The 16,903-nt window shown below is 42.5% G+C and overlaps 1 protein-coding gene across 1 annotated transcript; it reads right to left on the reverse strand.

Moving 5' to 3' along the window:
- On the reverse strand, window positions 3,775-4,221 carry LOC109227838. The gene is made up of 2 exons (XM_019393031.1): window positions 4,027-4,221; window positions 3,775-3,921 (listed from the first exon to the last, which is right to left on the reverse strand). Exons 1-2 carry the CDS (start codon window positions 4,219-4,221, stop codon window positions 3,775-3,777), a joined length of 342 nt encoding a protein of 113 aa, XP_019248576.1.

The raw sequence follows: 16,903 nt of genomic DNA on the forward strand, positions 1-16,903 counted from the left end.
AAAAAATATTTCAAGAACTTGGTGTAACATTCTACATAGATGGTCATATTGTGGTTTAGGATATAAATGGAACCTAGCCTCGGGACATTATGTCAAATTCTGGCATGAACCTTGGATTAATCAGAATACTTTACTTCGTAATTGCATATATGGACCTCTTCCACAATATGAAAATAACAAAACAGTTTCACACTACTATTATAATCATAAATGGCATTTTAATAAATTACCTATTTGTTTACCTCCTAATTTACAACATGTTATCACTACTATTTACATGCCTTTTGCCCCTACAACCTATGATCAAATATTTTGGGCTCTCACACATAATGGCATATTTTCAGTCAAATCCATGTACAATGCTATCCTCACTAATGAAACTTGTATAACTACTGATCCTATTAATGACTTTAAATGGATTTGGCAACTGCATGTTCCTACGAGAATTTCTTTCTTTTTATGGTTACTATGTCATAATCGCCTTCCAACAAATGCATATCTCACTTAGGTATTTTTAACTCCTCCACTTGCTGGCAATGCCATATGGCTCCTGAAACTTTACAACATCTATTCCTAGAATGCCCTGTGGCTGTACATCTGTGGGCTATGCTCAAGATGTCAACTATTTATGCAAGCTCGCCTCTATCTTACAATCATACTACATGGTGGTTACACCATTTTATTCATCAGCAGTCAACATACAAACACCATACACTTCCCAATACCACTCTTATGCCTTTGCATTATGGGAGCTTTGGATTATTCGTAACAAAAATACATTAGATCATAAGAAAACCTTTCTGGACATAGCTATCCTTCTAAAAAAGGCAACACAATTTTATTACCTTACGAATCCCATTAAAAAAAATACAATAAAATGCCTCTTTATATCAAATGGCACCCCCCAAACAATTTCCATTACAACCTTAACATTGATGGAACTTGCTCACACCAACAGAATACATATGGTGTTGGTGGTATATTTCGTAATCATCTAGACGACCGGATCATAGGATTTGCAGGGAAAGCAATACCTGGGACACCTATCCAGACAGAACTTCTTGCTTTGCTCATGGGCTTGAAAATTGCTGTGCAATAGAAACTCACACCACTCATTACTGAGACAGATGCACAAGCCTTACTCGGTATGTTTAATAGCACTACAATACAATATACTAATATACTTAATGATTGCAGGTTATTACTCCGACAACTGGATAGCCCCCCTCTCAACAATATCTACAGGGAGCAAAATAGTGTGGCAAACTGCTTGGCCAACTATGGAGCTCTATATGCAAAGGCGACCTGTCTCATTTTTGAAAGTCCACCACCTTTTGCTTCAAATTACCATGAACAAGATCAAGCAGGGCTGCTTAGAAGAAGAATGATTAAAAGTCAGTCTGTTATGTGTAATTAGATCTACTACTAGTACTGTACTCAGTAACTATAGTAACATATTCCCTAGTTCAAGTTTTTAGCTTGTAGTCTTGGTTCCTATACGGGGACCTTAGCACTGTCTACTACTAATGTAAATATGATGTCTCTAAGGCATCTTGTAAATGGCTCTCTTCTACGAGCTTAGCGATAATATAACCATCTTTTTCACCAAAAAAAAAGGCACGACCCGTGTTATGCAAAGTACATATGTCTTTATGACAATGAAAGGAGCAAAGTTACCAATTTATCTCTGTAGATACTTGCAATATAGCAAATAGTAGAACTTTTATAGCTGTGTTCGTCCTCCTCCTCCTTCTCCTCATATATATATATATATATATATATATATAGTAGTAATATATTGGTTTTGATTCCAATGCATCATAATGATGGCTGAGGCAAAATAATACCCTTTTAATAAATTAAAAAGAAAATTATGAAGCCCGTCCACTGGATCTGCTCCATTCCCTGAAGCGAATGTGGTAGCGATAGATCAAAAGTCTGAAAAGACTAAATAATTACCATGGCGTATGAATGTACATGGGCATAGCAAGGGAAGAAATAGTAATCGTTATAGTGGTGGTTGTTATAAACAAGATAACTATAAGGGTTCTTAGAATAATCCTTCAAAATAAAAAGGTAAATTTTCCACCGATGTGGTAGGATAAATTATTAGGTACGAATTTATTGTACGCCTGAACATTTTGTCAAACATTATCAAGCCTCTATAAAAGGAAAACAAAATAAAGTTGAGACTCACTTGGACTTTCAATATGATGTTGAGGCGAGCAGTATGAATAATCATGATAAAGTTGAAGCAAACCTTGCATATAAAGATGATATTTTTGAAGGCCTTACAGATATTACCCGTTTAGAAGCTGGAGACTTCTTTGAGCATCGTAACTGAAGACTTATTACTGGGAAATAAAAATTATAAGAATAGTTATTCTTTTTATTGAAGTTCGTATTTTGGATAAAACTTTTTATGTTGTCAGTATTTACTTTCCTAAGTGTAGCTTCATATGTTCTTAAGTTTTCAATATTACTGTATCTTTTTTCTTTATGAAGAATATAAAAACTTCCCAGTCTTCAGTGGGCCATATGAATAATAAAGAAGAAATATGTCTACTGGATAATGCTACGATGCATACCATATTAAACTATAAGAGATATTTCTCTTGTTTTATTATAAAGACACCAATATCATAGTAATATTTGGTAGTAAAAAATTAATTGAAGGCTCTCGAAGAGCAGCCGTATTACTACCCGGAGGAACTATATTGGCTATTAGTGATTCATTATACTATAGTAGGTCTCAAAAAAACTTGTTGAGTTTCAAAGATATTTGCCAAAATGACTATCATATTAAGACCACCAATGAAGAAAATATTGAATACCTTTATATTACTACCATAAAAGTAGAAAAAAGTGTGACCTTTAAAAGCGTCCCGCATTTTTGTAACGACCCGGCCTGTCGTTTTAGGAATTAACGCCCCGATCCCCTATTAACTGCTTTCTCCATGTTTATTTCTGCTATTTTGTTTTGCCGGGATGTTTGATTTTGAGTTTCGGAGAGTTTTGGGGCACTTAGTCCCTAAATGAGAGCTTAAGTGTTGGAAAGTTGACCGTAGTCGGAACAGTGTGAAGATGGTCTCGGAATGGAAATCCGATGGTTCCGTTAACTCCTTTAGGTGATTTCGGGCTTAGGGGTGTGATGGGATTGTGTTTTGGAGGTCCGTAGCTAATTTAGGCTTGAAATGCTGAAAGTCGAATTTTTGAAGTTTCCGGTCCGATAGTGAGATTTTGATCCGAGGTCGGAATGGAATTACGGAAGTTGGAGTAGCTCTGTAGTGTTGAATGTGACGTGTGTGCGAAATTTTAGGTCATTCAGATGAGGTTTGATAGACTTTTTGATCGAAAGCGTATTTTGTGAAATTTTGGAGTTCTTAGGCTCAAATCCATGTTTAATTCAAGGTTTCAATGTTGTTTAGGTGTTTTAAGGATTAGTACAAGTTTGTTTAGTGGTTTGTGACTTGTTGGTGCCTTTGGTTGAGGTCCCGGGGGCCTCGGGATTTTTTTTTTTTTGGAAAGGGTAAAGTTTCAGTTCTAGAAAAGCTCAAGATAAAATAAAAGTAACATAGCCACCAGCAGGGCATGTTAATAGTAGAATGCTTGAACTAACAGCTAGAAAAAAGAGAAATCATCCCATCAAACCTACTCCGATGAAAGACTTGATCTCATATGGATGAAAATAGAACACTTCTTAACCTAACACACAAGCCCAAGCATAACTCATCGGAGAAGATGAGTTCAGGGAAATGATGTGCATAATTCAGTCTACTGCTCAGTATCTTTACCACTGTCCTTTGGCAATTCCTCCCGAGTCTTCTCTTCATCGTTATTAGGCTTGGCATCTTCTGCCTCTTTTGTTTCTTCTGAGACATCCTGAAGCCCTAAGTTTCTTAAGCTGGCAGTGACATCTTCCTGTTGTTGTTGAAGAGTTGTTTTTAACTTTTGAAATTCAGATCTCAGTTGGTCCACTTAAACATTCAGCGATTTCTTGAGCTCCGACAATTCATCACGATAGACCTTTACTTGGCCATCCAACTTTGATCTCCAGCTTTGAAGATGTGTTTTCAAGTTCTGAATCCTAGTGAGTAGCTCTTGCCTTGATTCTGTCAATTCCGCAATTTTAGAGCTAGCCGGTGTCACATTCTCTTTTCTTGCAGAGAGAGGGGCAGCAGTAGGAGGAGGAACAACTGGAGTAGAATCGGAGTTTGCCATCGAGAAATGGGGAACTGAAAAGAACTCTCAAAAAATGGGAAATTGATGAGTTAGAAACCCTAGTAAGGGTATGGGTATTGCTGAAAGAGATGAAACCCTCGGGATGATTTCAGATGGTTGATGGAAAGATTTTTGGAATTGGAGTTGCATCTTCAGCTATTCTTCTGTCATAACCGCACCTGCGAGTGTGGGACCACAGGTGCGGAGGCGCAGAAGCAGCGGATTAACCGCAGAAGCGGAAATGAGGAAGGGGGCCAGAAATCGCAGAAGCGACAAAAGGAACCGCACCTGCGTGACCGTAGATGTGAAATTTGAGGTCGCGGGTGCGAGATTGAGCTTTTAAGTGAGAACCGCAGAAGCGGTATCGCAAATGCGATTATTGGACCACAGATACGGTAATCGCTGGGCAGAACATATAAATTCTTGCCATCGCGAAATTTAGCCATTTTTTCATCTTTTTCAAACGGGAAGGAGCTTGGGAAGCACTTTTGAAGAGGGATTTTTAGAGGAGTTCATGGGGGTAATGTCTTTGGTCCCTTAACTCGTTATTGGAATGATTTTTATCAATTTAAGCATGAAAAATTATGGAAAATCAGTGGTAATTGGGGGGTTAGGGCTTGACTAATTGGAGACCTTTGAGTGATGATTCGAGGGACCATTTGAGGTTCGATTTGGGTAAGTCCGGTATGACTGAACTCGCGAGAGTGTGAGAATTCTAGAAATATAAATTTTACCATATTTCGAGACGTGGGCCCGCGGGGCGTTTTGGTCATTTACCTAATTTCGCATATTACCTTAGAATTTCTATGTAGAATCAGTTAGTTGAAGTGTTATTTACATAATGCAATTGAATTGAATAGATTTGGGCCATTTGGAATCGAGTACTCGTGGCAAGAGCGTGGTTTCGGGTTGAATTGAGCTGGTTCGAGGTAAGTGGCTTGCCTAACCTTGTGTAGGGGACCTCTCCCTAGGATTTGGTATTGTTGTTAATTGAAAATGCCTTATACGTGAGTTGACGAGTGCGTACTTGTGCTAATTGTTGAAAATCCGGTTGTCATTAAGTATTTACTAGTATGTTTTCTTTCTAGTTCTTATTACTTGCACTATTAAACTTGTTGTTAGCTTAGGAAAGCATGTCTAAGTGTTTTAATTACCTTATTTGCTCAACCTGCTTTACCTGAATTCTGTGCAGCATGCTAGGTTAGACTTACTAGTTTGCCTTAATGTGGAATTTGACATTTCTGAATATTTGCTTGTTGCTGCTGTGAATTTACATTGGGACTACGGATGTGGGATTCCGGTAGCTCCCCCATGTCTGTTTACATTTGGGACTACGGATGTGGAATTCCGGTAGATCCCCCTACATAGTTATATGGAACTACGGGAATGCACCCGGTAGATTCTCCCAGTACTGGGTATTTATATTTGGGACTACGGAACGGGATTCCGGTAGATCCCCGCGCACTATGAGTTGGACTACGGGACGGGATCCAGGGAGATCCATTGGTTATGTATATTTGGGGCTACAGGACGGTATCCTGGTAGATCCCCGATTGTTATTTGGTGCTGGACCTTATTTCTTTTCTGTGTTTACCATGTCTCTGTAATAGTTGTTGTTGTCCTTTATATCTTGTGTTACTTTTCTTGCTACACTTGTTTATACTGTTCTGTTCTATACTGTTGAACTTTATATTTTATTTAACCTTAGTAGGGCCCTGATCTTCCTCGTCACTACCCGACTGAGCTTAGGCTTAGCACTTACTGAGTATCGTGGTGTACTCATGCCCTTTCTGTGCATGTTTTTCATGTGCAGATCCAGGTACGTCGACTCCGTCCTACCACCTATGAGACGAGGCGACTGCTCTAGAGACTTCTAGGTACATCTGCCGCGTCCGTAGACCGAGGAGTCCCTTTATATTCTAGCTTTTAAATGTTTGCCATTCTGTATTTCTTTTCCTTGTTAGATATTCTTGAGTTAGACACTGTTAGATATTCAAAGGCTTGTGTTTCCGTGAGTTTTCGGGTTTTTGGATAGTGCATTAGATTTTGAGAAGTTGTGTTGTATATGCCGAGCGGCATTTTAAATATTGTTTCGTTCGGTTATGTTTGGCTTTTGATTATTTCTTCCACACGTTTTGTTTACTTTCCCCTTTTGTCACGACAGTTCACGGAGGGCGAACTTGGATCGTGACATGTTGGTATCAGAGCTCTAGGTTCGTAGGAGTCATGGATCACAAGCCGGTTTATTAGAGTCTCGCTGATCGGTACGGAGACATCTGTACTTATATACGAGAGGCTATGTAGCTGTTAGGAAGATTTCCACTTCATTTTATTTCCTTATCGTGCGATATTTTGACATCACAATTCTAAACTTATGGCTTTTATTCTCTCACAGATGGTGAGGACACGCTATACCCAAGATGATCAGGCACCCGCGCTCCCTACTGCAGCCGTCAGAGGCCGGGGCAGAGGTAGAGGCCGAGGACGTGCGCGTGGTGCAGCCAGAGCACCTGCACGAGCTGCCGCCGAGGTACCACCAGCCATTCCAGCCGGAGTCCAGGCGCCTGATACGCCTACTGCTACTACTACTCCAGCACTTCAGGAGAGTCTGGCGCAGTTCATGAGCATGTACACCACTTTGGCTCAGGCGGGGTTGCTTCCCCTTGCTGCAGCCACATCTCAGTACGGGGGAGGAGCACAGACTCCCGTCGCCCGCATTCCTGAGCAGCGAGTGCATGTTGATCAGGTCCCAGAGATTATTCGTGTACCGTCTGCGGTGCCAGTTAATTCTGAGGACAGGGCAGCGACTTCAGAGGATAAGCAGCGGAGACTTGAGAGGTTCAAGAAATATGATCCTCTGATATTCAGTGGATTACCATCAAATGATGCCTTGGGGTTTCTGGAGGAGTGCTACCGTATTCTCCGTACCATGGGTATATCAGGATCGAGCAGGGTTTCCTTCACTACTTTCCAGCTTCGAGGAGCCGCCTACGAGTGGTGGCGCACCTATGAGATAGACAGTCCGGACGAGGCTGATTCGCTGACTTGGACGCAGTTTTTAGATCTGTTCCTGAGAGAGTTATTTCCTCAGACCTCAGGGACGCATGGCGCGCAGAGTTTGAGCATTTCGGCCAGGGTGCTATGACTGTCTCAGAGTATGTTGTCTGTTACACTAGCTTGGCTAGACATGCGCCAGCCTTGGTTTCTACTGTTCGCGAGAGGGTTTGCCGGTTCATCAAGGGGCTCATTCCCAGCATTAGGTCTAGCATGGCTCGTGAGTTAGAGATTGATATACCTTATCAGCAGGTGGTGAGCATTGCTAGGAGGATTGAGGGTATGCATGCTAGGGAGAGAGAGGAGAGGGAGGCCAAGAGGTCTCGAGAGTCGGGTCATTTCTCTGGTACCCGTGCCCCAGCTGCAGGTCGTCATGGTAGAGGTTATGTGAGTCGCCCTGTTCATTCAGCTCTTCGAGCAGCCAGTGGTATTCCAGCTCCTTCTAGGCCTCAAGAGCCTTATAATGAACCCCCGGTTTCTAGCGCACCTCCTACGCGGGGTGCTTTCAGAGGTCAGTCCAGCAAACCTGGCCCTAGCCAGTCTCAGCCACCTCGTCCTCCCAGAGCTTGTTTTGAGTGTGGTGACACAAGCCATATGGTGAGGGATCGCCCCAGACTTTGGAGGGGTGCACTTCCACAGACTTCTCAGCCACAGCGTGCCCCGCAGAGTTCTCAGGCTATGGTTACAGCTCCAGTTGCTACCCCCACATGCTCAGCCAGCTAGAGGTGCAGGTCGGGGAGGTAGAGGTCGCCCTAGAGGGGGAGGCCAGGCCAGATACTATGCCCTTCCTGCCCGTACCGAGGCTGTTGCCTCTGATTCTATCATCACAGGTATTATACTGGTTTTTAATAGAGATGCATCGGTTCTATTCGAACTGGGCTCCACTTATTCTTATGTGTCTTGTTCTTTTGCTCCGCATTTGGGTGTACCTCGTGATTCTTTGAGTTCCGCTATTTATGTTTCTACTTCTGTAGGAGATTCTCTTATTGTGGATCACGTTTATTGGTCGTGTTTGGTTGCTCTTAGTGTTTTTGAGACCAGAGCCGACTTATTGTTAGTCAGCATGGTAGATTTTGATATTATCTTGGGCATGGACTGGTTGTCGCCCCATTATGCTATTCATGATTTTCACGCCAAAACCGTGACATTGGCTATGCTAGGTGTACCGCGTGTTGAGTGGAGGGGTACTTTAGATCACACTCCTAGTAGAGTCATTTCTTTTCTTAAAGCTCAGCGTATGGCTGAGAAGGGGTGTGACATGTATCTAGCTTATGTGAGAGATGTCAGTATTGATACCCCTTCAGTTGATTCAGTTCCAGTAGTACGAGATTTTTCTGATGTGTTTTCGGCTGATCTTCCGGGCATGCCGCCTGATAGAGAAATTGATTTTGGCATTGATTTGTTGCCAGGCACTCAACCCATTTTTCTTCCTCCGTATCGTATGGCTCCTCCTAAGTTAAAAGAGTTGAAGAATCAATTACAGGAATTGCTTGATAAGGGTTTTATTCATCCTAGTGTATCGCATTGGGGTGCTCTTGTCTTGTTTGTGAAGAAAAAGGATAGTTCTATGCGTATGTAAATTGATTACCGCCAGTTGAACAAGGTTATTGTGAAGAACCGTTATCCTTTGCCTCGTATTGATGATCTGTTTGACCGGCTTCAGGGCGCACAGGTGTTTTCTAAGATTGACTAGTGCTCAGGTTACCATCAGTTGAAGATTCAGGAGCCAGATATCCCGAAGACTACCTTCAGAACTCGGTATGGTCATTACGAGTTCCTTGTTATGTCATTTGGGCTGACCAATGCCCTAGTAGCCTTTATGCATTTCATGCACAGTGTGTTCCGGCCATATCTTGACTCGTTCGTCATTGTCTTTATTGATGATATTCTTGTATACTCCCAGAGTCGGGAAGATCATGAGCAGCACCTGAGGACAGTGCTTCAGACTTTGAGAGAAAAAAAGTTATATGCAAAGTTCTCGAAATGTGAGTTTTGGTTGGATTTTGTGGCTTTCTTGGGTCATGTGGTGTCGAGTGAGGGTATACGGGTGGATCCGAAGAAAGTAGAGGCAGTGTAGAGTTAGCCCAGACTATCCTCAGCTTTAGAGATCCACAGTTTTCTTCGCTTGGCGGGTTATTACCGTCGATTTGTTGAGGGGTTTTCATCTATTGCAGCACCTATGACCAGGCTGACCCAGAAGGGTGCTCCATTCCAGTAGACGGAAGAGTGTGAGGCGAACTTTCAGAAGCTTAAGACAGCTTTGACTACAGCCCCAATTTTGATATTGCCTACAGGTTCGGGTTCTTATACTGTCTATTGTGATGCCTCGAGGATTGGCCTTGGAGCGGTTTTGATGTAGGACGGTAGGGTAATTGCCTACGCATCCAGACAATTGAAGGTACATGAGAAGAATTATCCTGTCCATGATCTTGAGTTAGCTGTTATTGTTCACGCCTTGAAGATCTGGCGTCATTATTTGTACGGTGTGCCTTGTGAGATTTATACGGATCATCGGAGCTCGCAGCACCTGTTCAAGAAAACGGATCTAAATTTGCGCCAGAGGAGATGGCTAGAGTTGCTGAAGGACTATGATATCACTATTCTGTATCACCCGGGCAAGGCCAATGTGGTGGCCGATGCTTTGAGTCGCCGGTCAGAGAGTTTGGTGAGTTTGGCTTATTTACCAGTATCGGAGAGGCCTATGGCGATGGATGTTCAGGCGTTAGCCAGCCAGTTTGTGAGATTGGATCTTTCGGAGCCCTGTCGGGTTGTAGCTTGCGTGGTCTCTCGATCTTCCTTATTTGATCGCATCAGGGAGCATCAGTATGACGACCCTCATTTGGTTGTCCTCAAGGATAAGGTTCAGCATGGTGATGCCAGAGATGTGACTATTGGTGATGACGGGGTATTGAGGATGCAGGGTCGGATTTGTGTACCCAATGTTGACGGTATTCGGGAGTTGATTTTCGAGGAGGACCATAGTTCGCGGTAATCCATCGATCCGGGTGCCGCGAAGTTGTATCAGGATTTGAAGCAGCACTATTGGTGGAGGCGGATGAAGAAAGACATAGTGGGATTTGTAGCTCGGTGCCTCAACTGTCAGCAGGTGAAGTATGAGCACCAGAGACCGGGTGGGTTGCTTCAACAGATAGAGATTCCGGAGTGGAAATGGGAGAGGATTACCATAGACTTCGTAGTTGGACTCCCTCGGACTGTGAAGAAGTTCGATGCCATATGGGTGATTGTGGATCGGCTGACCAAGTCCATGCACTTCATTCCTATGTGTACTACTTATTCCTCGGAGCGGTTAGAGGAGATTTATATCCGGGAGATTGTTCGTCTGCATGGCATTCCGGTTTCTATCATTTCAGACAGAGGTACTCAGTTCACATCATGGTTCTAGAGGGGCGTTCAGCATGAGTTGGATACTCGGGTGGAGTTGAGCACAGCCTTTCACCCTCAGACGGATGGACAGTCCGAGCGCACTATTTAGATTCTTGAGGATATGCTCCGTGCTTATGTGATTGAGTTTGGAGGGTCGTGGGATCAGTTCCTGCCCCTGGCGGAGTTTTCTTACAACAACAGCTACCAGTCCAGCATTCAGATGGCACCGTATGAGGCTTTATATGGTAGGCGGTGTAGATCCCTGGTGGGGTGGTTTGAGCCGGGTGAGGCTAGATTATTGGGCATAGACTTGGTTCAGGATGCTTTGGAGAAGGTCAAGGTGATTCAGGATATACTCCGTATAGCCAGTCCAGACAGAAGAGTTACTCGGACCGAAAGGTTCGTGATGTTTCCTATATGGTTGGAGAGCGGGTTCTGCTTCGGGTTTGCCTATGAAGGGCGTTATGAGATTTGGGAAGAAAGCAAAGTTGAGTCCGTGGTTTATTGGCCCTTTTGAGATATTGACGCGTGTTGGGGAGGTTGCTTATGAGCTTGCCTTACCTCCCAGCTTGGCAGGAGTTCATCCGGTATTTCATGTTTCGATGCTCTGGAGGTATCACGGTGATCCGTCGCACATGTTGGATTTCAGTTCAGTCCAGTTGGACAAGGATCTATCTTATGTTAAGGAGCCAGTGACGATATTGGACAGGAAGGTCAGAAAGCTGAGGTCAAAGAACATTGCATCAATGAAGGTTTAGTGGCGGGGTCAGCTGGTCGAGGAGGCGACCTGGGAGACCGAGCAGGATATGCGCAGCCGTTACCCTCATCTTTTCACTACTTCAGGTATGTCTCTATGCTCGTTCGAGGACGAACGAATGCTTAAGTGTGGGAGGATGTAACGACCCGGCCGGTCGTTTTAAGAATTAACGCTCCGATCCCCTATTAACTGCTTTCCCCGTGTTTGTTTCTGCTATTTTGTTTTGCCGGGATGTTCGGTTTTGAGTTTCGGAGAGTTTTGGGACACTTTAGTCCCTAAATGAGAGCTTAAATGTTGGAAAGTTGACCATAGTCGATACAGTGTGAAGACGGACTCGGAATGGAAATCTGATGGTTCCGTTAGCTCTGTTAGGTGATTTCGGGCTTAGGGGCATGATCGGATTGTGTTTTGGAGGTCCGTCGCTAAATTAGGCTTGAAATGCCGAAAGTCGAATTTTTGAATTTTCCGGTCCAATAGTGAGATTTTGATCCGAGGGTCGGAATGGAATTCCGGAAGTTGGAGTAGCTCCGTAGTGTTGAATGTGACGTGTGTGCAAAATTTCAGGTCATCCGGACGAGGTTTGATAGACTTTTTGATCGAAAGCGTATTTTGTGAAATTTGGAGTTCTTAGGATCAAATCAATGGTTAATTTGAGGTTTCGATGTTGTTTAGGTGTTTTAAGGATCGGTACAAGTTTGGGTAGTGGTTTGTGACTTGTTGGTGCCTTTGGTTAAGGTCCCGGGGCCTCAGGATGATTTCGGATGGTTGACGGAAAGATTTTTGGAATTGGAGTTGCAGCTTCAACTGTTCTTCTATCATAACCTCATCTGCGACTGTGGGACCGCAGGTGCGGAGCGCTGAAGCGGCGGAGTAACCGCAGAAGCGGAAATTAGGAAGGGGGCCAGAAACCGTAGAAGCGGCATAAGGAACCGCACCTGCGTGACCGCAGATGCAGAATCTGAGGTCGCAGGTGCGAGATTGAGCTTTTAAGTGAGAACCGTAGAAGCGGTTCCCCCACCGTAGAGGCGGTATCGCAGGTGCGATTATTGGACCGCAGATGCGGTAATCGCTGGGCAGAACAAATATATTCTTGCCTTCGCGAAATTTAGCAATTTTTTCATCTTTTTCAAACGGGAAAATGTTTGGGAAGCAATTTTCAAGAGGGATTTTCAGAGGAGTTCATTGGGGTAAGGTCTTTGGTCCCTAAACTCATTATTGGAATGATTTTTATCAATTTAGGCATGAAAAATTAAGGAAAATCAGTGGTAATTGGGGGGTTAGTGCTCGACTAATTGGAGACCTTTAAGTGATGATTTGAGGGACCATTTGAGGTACTATTTTGGTACTTTTGGTATGACTGAACTCGTGAGAGTTTAAGGATTCTGGAAATATAAATTTTACCCGATTCCGAGATGTGGGCCCGAGGGGAGTTTTGGTCATTTACCTAATTTCGCGTATTAGCATAGAATTTCTTTGTAGAATCAGTTACTTGAAGTGTTATTTACATTATGCAATTAAATTGAATAGATTTGGGTCATTTGGAGTTGAGTACTCGTGGCAAGAGCGTGGTTTCGGGTTGAATTAAGCTGGTTCGAGGTAAGTGGCTTGCCTAACCTTGTGTGGAACCTCCCCCTAGGATTTGGTATTATTGTTAATTGAAAATGCCTTGTACGTGAGGTGACGAGTGCGTACTTGTACTAATTGTTGAAAATCCGGTTTTCATTAAGTATTTACTAGTATGTTTTCTTTCCGGTTCTTATTACTTGCACTATTAAACCTGTTGTTAGCTTAGGAAAGCATGTCTAAGTGATTTAATTACCTTATTTGCTCAACCTGCTTTACCTGAATTCTGTACAACATGCTAGGCTAGACTTACTTGTTTGACTTAATATGGAATTTGACATTTCTGAATATTTGCTAGTTGCTGCTGTGTATTTACATTAGGACTACAGATGTGGGATTCCGGTAGCTCCCCCTTGTCTGTTTACATTTGGGACTACGGATGTGGGATTCCGGTAGATCCCCCTACATAGTTATATGGAACTACGGGAATGCACCCGGTAGATTCTCCCAGTACTGGGTATTTACATTTGGGACTATGGAACGGGATTTCGGTAGATCCCCGCGTACTATGAGTTGGACTACAGGACGGGTTCTCGGGAGATCCATTGGTTATGTATATTTGGGACTACAAGACGGTATCCTTGGAGATCCCCGATTGTTATTTTGTGCTGGACCTTATTTCTTTTTTCAGTGTTTACCTTGTCTCTATAATAGTTGTTGTTGTCATTTATATCTTGTGTTACTTTTCTTGCTACACTTGTTTATACTGTTCTGTTCTATACTATTGAACTTTATATTTTATTTAACCTCAGTAGGGCCCTGACCTTCCACGTCACTACCCGACCGAGGTTAGGCCTAGCACTTACTGAGTACCGCTGTGGTGTACTCATGCCCTTTCTGCACATGTTTTTCATGTGCATATCCAGGTACGTCGACTCCGTCCTACCACCCGTGAGGCGAGGCGATTGCTCTAGAGACTTCTAGGTACATCTGCCGCATCCGCAGACCGAGGAGTCCCTTTCTATTCTAGCTTTTAAACATTTGCCCTTCTGTATTTCTTTTCCTTGTTAGATATTCTGGAGTTAGACACTGTTAGATATTCAATGGCTTGTGTTTCCGTGAGTTTCCTGGTTTTGGGATAGTGCATTAGATTTTGAGAAGTTGTGTTGTATATGCCGAGCGCATTTTAAATATTGTTTCGTTCGGTTATGTTTGGATTTTGATTATTTCTTCCGCAAGTTTCGTTTACTTTCCGCATTTGTTAGGCTTACCTAGTCGTAGAGACTAGGTGCTGTCACAACAGTTAACTGAGGGCGAACTGGGGTCGTGACAATTTTCCTCTGGGTTGTACCACACTAGTATTGTCATGACCTCAAATTCCCACCTTAGGACGTCGTGATGGCATCTAGTCTCTAAGACTAGGTAAGCCTAACATACATTAAGATTTTGCAAAAATAATAATTTAGATATCAACTTAAACTGGTAATCTAACATAACAAAACCCAAATGGTACAACAGTCAAATGCTTCCCAAAACTGGTGGAACTGAGTCATAAGCTCTAAAAGAGGTACACTTAGAATCTCTAAATACAATATTACTTTGAACTGAAAATAAATAGTAGTACAACCAAAAGCAGAAGGTGACTCTGAGGCCTGCGAGCTTCAAGCAAGTTTACCTTGAAGTCTCCGAAGTAACTGATCAAATCACTAGCGTCAGGCACGAGAAGATGTACCTGGATCTGCGCAAAAATGTGCGGAAGCGTAGCATGAGTACACCACAATGGTACACAGTAAGTATCAAGCCTAATCTCGGTAGAGTAGTGATGAGGCCAGGCCAAGACAGCTACTAGACAAAAGAAAACCTGAACAGAATATAGTATAATCTAATAATGAAAGATAAAGGCAATTAAAGGACAATAAAGCAATTTATCAATACAGGGGTAATAATGAAAATAAAGCAACAAATGAAAAGAAGAAAGTAACCAATTACAATCAAAATGCAAAAGGAGGGAAATAAGGAAACAAGAACAACAACCGTTCAAACCATCAAGCCTCCCCAACATGGAATGTACAACAAGAATCCTACTGCGGTACCAAACTTCATATTCACATTTCACAAGTCATAATCAAAATCTTCCTTATATCACCGCATGCGACTTGTATTTATTTTAAAAAGATATTTTCCCAAAATAGCTACACGCGCTTTAGCCCCCTTATGTCACCACGTGGCTTCAAGTAATTCCCTTACTAGCAACACGCGTATTAATCCCACCTTATCTCGTCGCATGCACATAGACCCCTATCCTTATATCGCCGCATGTGCATCAATATCACAACACAAAAATTAACTCGCACCACACGTGTACATTTTCCACAACATTTCCAAAATCAACAATACCGATGTTACCACAACATATAGCCCAAGGATCAACCATAATGTGTACAAAATCTAAATAGCAACAAAAGGAATGAGAAACAACTCAACAAGGAAAGATATCTCAACCATTAACAACTTCAACCTCAATGTTTTAATAACTTTCACAACTACGACTTCAATAACTTAACATGAAGATATTCCCATGAAATGAAAACTTCCAATTCAAGTATATGGAATAAGCTTAACAATAGAAGAGATAGAGACTAAGTATAAAGGCATGGGAATAACTCAACAATGGAAGTAATGACATGTAACAATTACTACAAGTAAACGCACATAAGAGTAACTTGACAGTGGAAACTAGAATATGTAATGACAATTCCATTTAAAGCATATGCAAATAATATTCAACGAAAGATAGAATAAATAAAAATAACTTCAATTAAGTGCTTATAAGTAACCTAAGAGTCTAAACCGGTCAAATACCACATATAAGCCCGTGTACACATTCGTCACCTCTTGTACACGTATTCCACATAATTCGAATAGTACAAACAACCCAAATCCTAAGGGGTAGTTCCCCCACATAAAGTTAGACAAGATATTTACCTCAAGTAGGCCAAATCAACACTCAAAAATAGCTTTTTCTTTAAATTTCGCCTCCTCATGGCTCAAGTATAACCGAAAATGACTTAATATCATCAAATAATGCAAGAGAAATCAATTTCGATGAATAATGCAAGAGAAATCAATTGTCCCCATATATCAGGATTTGTGGTTCGACCAACCCTATTATATGGGGCGGAGTGTTGGCCAGTCAAGAGCTCCCATGTGCAGAAGATGAAAGTAGCAGAAATGAGGATGTTGAGATGGATGTGTGGGTGTACCAGGAGGGATAAGATTAGGAAAGAAGTTATTCGGGACAAAGTGGGAGTGGCCTCCATGGAGGACAAGATGCGGGAGTCGAGGCTGAGATGGTTCGGATATGTTAAGAGGGGAAGCGTTGATGCTCCTGTTAGGAGGTGTGAGAGGTTGACCCGGGCGGGTTTGAGAAGAGGTGATGGCAAACCGAAGAAGTACTGGGGAGAGGTGATTAGGCAGGACATGACACGACTTCAGATCACTGAGGACATGCCCCTTGATAGGAGGGCGTGGAGTTCGAGTATTAGGTTAGACGGTTAGTAGGTAGTTGAGAGTTTCCCCCTTTCATACCAGTAGTACTAGTAGCACGCATGTACTTTCCTATTTCTCAGATTTATATTACATCATGTTGTTTAGTTTGTTTCTGTTATCATATTCTCCCGTTATTACTATTTTGGTGCTACTTATTCTGTTCTTCCTTCTCCTCCTCCTCCTTTTCCGTCTTCTTCTTCTTCTTCTTCTTCTTCTTCTTCTTCTTCTTTTTCTTCTTCTTCTTCTTCTTTTTCTTCTTCTTCTTCTTCTTCTTCTTCTTCTTCTTCTTCTGCTTCTTCTTCTCCTTATGCTCATTCTTCTTCTCCTTCTCCTTCTCCTTCTCCTTCTCCTCCTCCTCCTCCTCCTCCTCCTCCT

This window comes from Nicotiana attenuata, chromosome 6 (assembly GCF_001879085.1).
Source record: "Nicotiana attenuata strain UT chromosome 6, NIATTr2, whole genome shotgun sequence".
NCBI classification, from domain to species: domain Eukaryota; kingdom Viridiplantae; phylum Streptophyta; class Magnoliopsida; order Solanales; family Solanaceae; genus Nicotiana; species Nicotiana attenuata.

Excerpts from the sequence above, each read along its gene's own strand:
- LOC109227838 (XM_019393031.1), bottom strand. The coding sequence starts at position 4,221 with ATGGCAAACTCCGATTCTACTCCAGTTGTTCCTCCTCCTACTGCTGCC. Across the intron at positions 3,922-4,026 it reads AGTTGGATGGCCAAGTAAAG|GAAGATGTCACTGCCAGCTT; the intron begins GTCTATCGTGAT and ends CAACAACAACAG.